The sequence below is a fragment of the Aptenodytes forsteri genome, unplaced genomic scaffold (genome assembly GCF_000699145.1).
Source record: "Aptenodytes forsteri isolate BGI_AS27 unplaced genomic scaffold, ASM69914v1 Scaffold472, whole genome shotgun sequence".
In the NCBI taxonomy this organism is placed as follows: Eukaryota; Metazoa; Chordata; class Aves; order Sphenisciformes; family Spheniscidae; genus Aptenodytes; species Aptenodytes forsteri.
In genome coordinates, this window is record NW_008796038.1 from 28434 (window position 1) to 36251 (window position 7818).

The window sequence follows — 7818 nt, forward strand, 5'->3', positions numbered from 1 at the left end:
TCGTCACTTACCGAGGATCTGTTGTGGCAAGGAATCTGCCAACCTCGAGGAGTAATCTTGAGAGGTGTCCCTACTCAAGGGGAGATCCCGCCGTGCAGCCCGCTGCCGTGCAGGAGAGCTCAAAGGGCTCCTGGGCTGCTCACTCTTTATAGGGGTAAGATGGTGGACTCACATTTGCGTACCAATCACTGTGGTTTGGTGGGTGCATTGCTCACAATAGCCCTTGGCTATTGTGTTGTTATCTGGCTCCCGAATCCACTTTGAGCCGGACTGAGCTGGACGCAGCTCAGCTATTGCAACCAGTATCCATTACAACCACCCCTGGCAGTTATCACTTGAGCAGGGTTATGGGAGATAAAGGTCAGGTTGGGCGGGGGAGCACACCGTCACACTCCACCCAGTGTATTAGTATCAGGTCCTCCCGTGTAACTGGAGCCCCAAGGTTACACTGCCAAGTCTCCTTTTGTGATTCCCAGAGCCACCCACTCCTTCCCAGTTCACCAGCTGTCTGGTCAAGCAAGAAGCAGCATATGTCACAGCTGGTTTACCATTAGGCATTTGCTGGTGGGCCAGTTATTATGAATGTGCTGATTTCTTGGACAACACTGGAAGAAGAATCATAGAATCATAGAATCATTGAGGTTGGAAAAGACCTCTAAGATCATCGAGTCCAACCGTCGACCCAACACCACCACCCACTAAACCATGTCCCTAAGTGCCTCATCTACTCGTCTTTTAAATACCTCCAGGGATGGGGACTCCACCACTTCCCTGGGCAGCCTGGTCCAATGTTTAACCACTCTTTCAGTAAAGACATTTTTCCTCACATCCAATCTAAACCTCCCCTGGCACAACTTGAGGCCATTTCCTCTCGTCCTATCGCTTGTTACTTGGGAGAAGAGACCAACACCCACCTCACTACAACCTCCTTTCAGGTGGTTGTAGAGAGCGATGAGGTCTCTCCTCAGCCTCCTTTTCTCCAGGCTAAACAAGAAGAGTTGGTTTCCACCTGCCCTTCCTGTAACAAGGTGCTAATTAGTGTCTTTCCTCTGTAGCCACATACAGAGTTTTGCAAAGTTTGTAGGGTCTTAATATATTGACAAATCCACGTTTTATTCATTGACTTGTGGGTAGAAACAGCATTAACATGAGGCTGAGAGGTGGATAGTGATAGACAGTATGAGAGTGATTCTGGCTTTGCAGAACCTGCCCCGCTTCGATTAGTGGATGGATTGACCCACTGGTCTGGGAGAGTCGAGGTGGTTTATGGCCAGTGCTGGGGAACTGTGTGTGATGATGACTGGGACTTGATGGAGGCAGAAGTGGTGTGCAGGCAGCTGGGCTCTGGGAAGGCCTTGTCAGCTCCCCATGGGGCTTACTTTGGGCAGGGATCTGGTCCCATTTGGCTTGATGATGTCAGGTGCACAGGGACAGAAGCTGCTCTCTCCCAGTGCAGAGCCACTTCTTGGGGAAGCCATAACTGTGGGCATGGAGGAGATGCCGGCGTGGTTTGTACAGGTACCCATCACTCATGTCATGTCACGGGGGAAGCTGAGGGCAATCCTTTCAGACAGATCCTGAGGCCCAGTTCCTTCAGCACAGGTCTTCCAAAGAAAGTGACACAGAGTGCTTCAAAAGTGCTTAAGAAAAAGATGTGTCTAAACCTATAGACAATTCTGAGCTCTCTTTTTCATGGATTCCTTCTGGAGGCCAATTTGCTACAGCGGACAGAGGAAACACTCATTTTGGGGTGTTTTCTCAACTCAGCCATTCTCCAACACAATAATTTTGCACTTCTTATAGTGCAGCAGAGAAGAGCATGTGGAGTAGGAGGGATATTCTTGCTGACTAAGTCAGCTACTGCCCAGTCCATCCATGGCTGACAGCTCTGGGTCTCAAACGTTACCATTCTTCTTTCTCTTGTTCCTCTTCCTTCACACAGATTCACAAAAATGCATCTGTCAAGGATGCCTGTAGGTCTTCCAGTCCACTGCTCTGCCCAGCCGGTCCTGAGCAGTTCCCATCAGCAGTTGCATAGTCTGAGGAGGAGGTATATATCTCAGACCGTAGATGTGAAAAATGCAGATGTTAAATCTAACAGTGTGGGTTGACTTCACATCTGTGAAGGAAATAGGCACCTCCAGTGAGATTTGTCTGGCCTGTCTCTCAGTCCCCAGCACCAGATACCTGATGTTCACCAACACCAGAGCTAGAAAACTTCAGCATCTGATATTAGCAGTCCTCAATCAACTCTTTCTGCGTTACCAAAATTCTGATCCCAGATGCGAAGACTCCTTAACACAGCCTAGACTGTAAAGCGACCCGGTGCTCCTGGACCAGTGTTAGTCCACAGGTCCCTGTCCCTTCCCAGCTCAGCTGGCCAGCCCAGTGCTACTCCCCCTAGTCTGGTCCACCACAGTAACAGGCTGCAGGCATAACTGTCATCCTCTGGTGAGATAAAGGTTCAAACACAGCTGGCTGATTTTAGTAGGGACTAGTCAACAAGAGAGGTCAGCAGGAGACCACTGCTCTAAGGGACTGAAATTGCTGCAAGGGACTGCTGAGCTGATATGAAAAAACGAGCAATGTCTGTCTATGCCAGACAGATGCAATCCAGGACTGAGAAGCACAGTGCTCTACCCTGTCAGCACAGACCAAAACACAACAGAGAATTGAGGTCTTTATTATTTCTCAGCACAGGATTTGCTGAGCTGCTTCCAGTCCAGCTGATGAACGGTACGAGGAACTGCTCTGGGGGAGTCGAGGTGTTTCATGAGCGGCGGTCAGGGACAGTCTGTGATGACAGCTGGGATTTAACAGATGCTCAAGTCTTGTGCAGGCAGCTGGGCTGTGGGACAGCGGTCTCAGCCCCCGGATCTGCTAGGTTTGGACAAGGAACTGGCCAAATTTGACTGGATGGTGTGAACTGTGCAGGGGCTGAAACCATCCTCATGCAGGCAGCGGGCTGTGGGACAGCGGTCTCAGCCCCCGGATCTGCTAGGTTTGGACAAGGAACTGGCCAAATTTGACTGGATGGTGTGAACTGTGCAGGGGCTGAAACCATCCTCACCGACTGCAGGGCCAGACCTTGGGGAGACCCCAACTGTAACCACAGAGAGGATGCTGGTGTGGAGTGCTCAGGTACCACTAATGCATGTCATGAGATGTGGGGTACGAGGGACAGCCTGTATTTGTAGGAAGCGTGCCAGTGGCCCTGAACCTCTCGTGACTGGATGGTGTGAACTGTGCAGGGGCTGAAACCATCCTCACCGACTGCAGGGCCAGACCTTGGGGAGACCCCAACTGTAACCACAGAGAGGATGCTGGTGTGGAGTGCTCAGGTACCACTAATGCATGTCATGAGATGTGGGGTACGAGGGACAGCCTGTATTTGTAGGAAGCGTGCCAGTGGCCCTGAACCTCTCGTGGGGACTAGGGTGCTGCCAACTTTGTTGACCAGTTCTGATGGCCAGGATTGTAGAAGCTCACAAGTGGGGACTCAGCACTCTCAAATGCACTGTTTCCACCAGCACTCTATTCCCTCCTCCCCATTTCGGTGGTCTGTTGTTAGGGAAGTAACCTGGGTGCTCATCTATGATCACTCTGCAGGTGATTGATTTATTGCAAAAACTCTAGCCGAGGATGTGGGATCAAGCTGTGAGGCCATAGGTACCTAGTGTCACTTTACACACCATGGGCCCAAGCCCTGTTGACCTCCAGACCCCTGTGAGGAGGGGTTTTTGCCCTCTCCACAGAGCTCTGAGGCATGCAAAGCTCCTTGAACACTTTGCAATTGTGTTTTGGTCCAGGTGTTGCAGAACCAGCTCCCATCCGGCTCGTTGAACGGTCCAAATCGTTGCGCTGGCAGAGTCAAGGTGTTTCATGAGCAGCAGTGGGGAGCCGTGTGTGATGATGGCTGGGATACAGCTGAAGCCAGAGTTGTGTGCAGGCAGCTGGGCCGTGGGGCAGCGCTGTCAGCCCCTGGTTCAGCTCATTTTGGGCAAGGGCCTGACCCCATCTGGCCGGACGATGTGAATTGCTCAGGGAATGAAGCTGCCCTCTCTGAGTGTAGGGCCCAGTCTTGGAGGTCCCATAACTGCGAGCATGGAGAAGATGCTGGTGTGGTGTGCTCAGGTAACCCCTCTCTGTGTCCATCTGTATGATGGGGAAGGTTTTCTATTTCCAAGAGGGGTATTCATGTACCACCTCAGCAGCAGGATCTGTCTTGAAGTGTCCTGAATCTGGATTGTGATCTCTCTTTCATCACAGTGGAGACCTGTTACAAATTCCTCTTTTTTTTGTTATGTGTGTAGCTGTTTCTGTAAACAGAAGCTGCATGCTTTCCTTGGCTTGGCTTTCTAACATATTCTGCAGAATACAGTACGCTGTCTACTGTCCACTTACCTCTGAATACAAGAACTGGGGAAGATATCCCAACATTATGCAACTGGATAAATGCATCCTGGATGTCATTAGGCTCACATACATTTTATCTTATTTTTAATCACGCAAATGGCAACTGAATGTATATCCCTGTCCTTGTTTTTTTTCTTCAGATATACCAAGAATAGCTCCACTGTGGTTAATGAATGGACCAAATCATTGCAGTGGGAGAGTTGAAGTTTTTTATGGCCAGCAGTGGGGAACAGTATGTGATGACAGCTGGGATATAAGCAATGCTGAAGTTGTTTGCCGACAGCTGGGCTGTGGGAGAGCACTATCCACTCTGGTCTCTGCTTATTTAGGAGAAGGATCTGGCCCTATCTGGTTGGATGACGTGAACTGCATAGGGACTGAAACTGCCCTCTCCAAATGTGAAACCACTCTATGGGGAGTCCATAGCTGTAGGCATGGAGAAGATGCTGGTGGTGTGTGCTGGGTAAGTCTCATCTGTGTCACCAGCTGCTCGACTTTTGGGGCATGTGGAGGGATGTTTGAAATGCCATAGGGTACCCTCTTCCGTCTTATGACTCTAAAACCATAGTACTGTACAGAGTGCAGTGCTTCAAACAGGGATGTGGGTAAATCATCTGTGTTCCCCTCTCCTTCCCATTCAAAAGCTAATCATGGCACTGTGATGCTACAGTCCAGTCTGCTGCTGGCTGTGCAGAAGAATTTAAATTTGGGACTTTTTCCCACGTGAGTTACCAGTAAACATGGTGGCATTGCAGGACTGGTGTGATTCATCCTGTTATAGAGGGTGTAGACTCACTTGGACTCTTCTACAGCCGCCAGTGACAACCCCAATGAACATACCACACTTGAAAAATCAAGATACACTCTCCATTTTTCTCTCTCTTTTCTCTTCCAGACAAGAATATTAAAAAAAACTTGCAGAAACCCACTTAATCTACCTCTCCTCCTCCCTCACTTGGTAGAACCATCTTCATGAGACCTTTTTTCACCAATGTTTTTCCAGCGTCTTCTCTGAAACCTCCACAGTTGAGACAAATTTCCTCAGCGTTGCAGCACTGCACTTTGTTGCCACTAGAAGGAAACCCTGCGCTCACTATCATTACCTGGAATTTATTCTACAGCCTCTTGTCTCTTTGCAGTGTGCATTACTACCATTTATTCATTGCACCTACCATACTGCTATGTCCCTTTTCCGTTTCCTCAGCTTCTTCCCATTTCCCTCGAGACACATTTTTAAGCTGCTTCTCATTCCTGTCATTCTTCTCTGCTTTCTCCTTAACTGTTGGGCCTATTTCTTTTAGTTTGTTTTGCTATCTGGGGCTTTGCCAGTGCTGAGTAGCTCTGAAGGCTTGGTTTGCATAACTTACAGTCAGCACTCCCATTTATACATGTCCGTGCCTTTCTCAGAACAGCATGACACTGTAGAGTGTCACTCTCAATTCTTTATATCCCTTAAATCCCTTTGTGAAGACTTGTCACTTAATTAATTCTTCTTCATCCTCTATGTGATCATTTTACCTCTGTCATGGATGAGTGGAATGTACCTCACCCAAAAGAGACAAGCAGCAATATCTTTTATTGAGGTAAAATAATAATTTGAGAGAGTTCAGTGAGTTTGATGGAATTTAACAAAGTTTAACAGTGATTTGACAAGGTTCAGTAAGTTTGATGGCAAGGTTCACCTTATTAATTACTGCATGGAAGAAACATACAATGGAAAATTGAGTTAGAACTGAGTTAGAATGATTCACACAGAGACTGGAGACGCAAAGAGTAAGGAGGACCCTCCCGTTGAGTCACGAGGTTTGGAGTGGACCCCCTTGCTTTCTAAACTCCTTATGGAGCCTAAGTGCAGCTGGGTCCAATCTTAGTGTCAGACTTGCACAATGGTTTATGTCTAATGGAATTATCCATACAATGTTTATAATAATATTGAGTAGCTACATAGCTAGTAGTAGCTATGAAACGTAGTAACGTTTCATTAGTATTAATTCACCATGCTATCAGTCACTTACCCAGGATCTGTCATGGGTAAGGGATCTCTCCACCTTGGGTAAGGAGGGATCTCTTCACCTCAGGCAAGGAATCTCTAACCTTGAGAGGGGTCCTTGCTGAAGGGGAGAGCCACCTGGTGTGCAGTCCAGCTGCAATTCAGGGAGAGCTTAAACTGGGCCCATCCTCATGGTAATATTTATAGAGTGAAGTAGTTGGCTATTAGTCAATAGTATAGACAAAATAGATGTCTTCGTTTTAGCTCTGGTATCTTGTTCTGTACTTTGGTTATCTTGCATTTCTGGGTTTCAAAACCACCTTTCAAAATATTTTTTCAAGGCACATTCACTCCCCTGTACATGAGCCAGGGGCTTTCCAGCTCGCAAGTTCCCCACAAGGACGTGAGGTCTGTTGCTTCTTAGTCAGCCTGAACCAAAGTACGGCTAGGAGTCAGTGCAGTCAATGGCAGGATTTGGCCCATCCTGATGCAGGTGCCCAAAGCAGATTAAAGAAGTTGTAACCCAACAGTACTCATTTCCTTCCATTGACTATTAAGGGTACCGAGCGTCCTCAGCAGAGTTGTAAAAGTGAGGTTCAGTTGCCTAAACATAGGCGTCTAGTGTCATCTGAGATGTCCCACTATATCCCACCCAGTCTTTAATTGCAGATCCAGAAGGGCACCAATCTCCCTTGTGTCCTGCATCAAGTCTGCCAACCCCATTGCGATGTCTGGGATTCCCTGGGCCTCTCAGATGGCACCAGGTACCAATGCTCAGGCAAGCCCCTGGAAGTTTATGCTTAAGGGCTCCAAGTCTAGCTGAGATGAATCATACCCCAGTTTTCTCACTGTTCTCCTGAAGAGTTCTTTCTTGCTAAAGTCCTTTCCCTTGGTCAGTAAAGTTACCTGCATTTGCTGTCTGGGCACAGGTATCTTTCTAGTTAAAGACAGAGGGGGAAAGAAGTCCTCGGTTTTGGACAACACCTTTCCTTGACTTCTGGGACAAGAGGAGGGAAAACAACCACGTTGAACTTTCTTTCTCCATGCTGCTTGTCCTTGTCAGTTGTACTAAGCCAACGGGTACATGATGCGTTTGCTGACATGGCTAGCAGGAATGTGTTTGCCAGAATAAAACTTATGTGGTCTTACCTTTTTGGTTCAGGTGTTCCAGAACCAGCCCCGATCCGACTGGTGAACGGTTTGAATTTCTGCTCTGGGAGAGTCGAGGTGTTTCATGAGCAGCAGTGGGGAACCGTCTGTGACAACAGCTGGGATTTAACAGATGCTCAAGTGGTGTGCAGGCAGCTGGGCTGTGGGACAGCGGTCTCAGCCTCCAGCTCTGCCTGGTTTGGACAAGGAACTGGCCAAATTTGGCTGGATGATGTGAACCGTGCAGGGGCTGAAACCGCCCT

At 48.3% G+C, this 7818-nt stretch overlaps 2 protein-coding genes across 2 annotated transcripts in view; both read left to right on the forward strand.

Annotated features, from left to right (window-relative positions):
• The window catches only part of LOC103904098 (scavenger receptor cysteine-rich domain-containing group B protein-like), a 6942-nt gene extending 3363 nt beyond the window's left edge, over window positions 1-3579 (forward strand). The window contains 4 exon segments of the mRNA XM_019473694.1: window positions 1204-1533; window positions 2722-2884; window positions 3002-3141; window positions 3572-3579. Coding sequence (XP_019329239.1) covers window positions 1204-1533; window positions 2722-2884; window positions 3002-3141; window positions 3572-3579 — 641 coding nt within the window.
• Window positions 3580-3693: 114 nt separating this feature from the next.
• On the forward strand, window positions 3694-7601 carry LOC103904099 (deleted in malignant brain tumors 1 protein-like). The gene is made up of 4 exons (XM_019473695.1): window positions 3694-3726; window positions 3810-4134; window positions 4572-4879; window positions 7569-7601. Exons 1-4 carry the CDS (start codon window positions 3694-3696, stop codon window positions 7599-7601), a joined length of 699 nt encoding a protein of 232 aa, XP_019329240.1.
• Window positions 7602-7818: the final 217 nt, after the last annotated feature.

Excerpts from the sequence above, each read along its gene's own strand:
- LOC103904099 (XM_019473695.1), top strand. The coding sequence starts at position 3,694 with ATGGGCCCAAGCCCTGTTGACCTCCAGACCCCT. Across the intron at positions 4,135-4,571 it reads TGCTGGTGTGGTGTGCTCAG|CTCCACTGTGGTTAATGAAT; the intron begins GTAACCCCTCTC and ends TACCAAGAATAG. Across the intron at positions 4,880-7,568 it reads ATGCTGGTGGTGTGTGCTGG|GTGTTCCAGAACCAGCCCCG; the intron begins GTAAGTCTCATC and ends TTTTTGGTTCAG.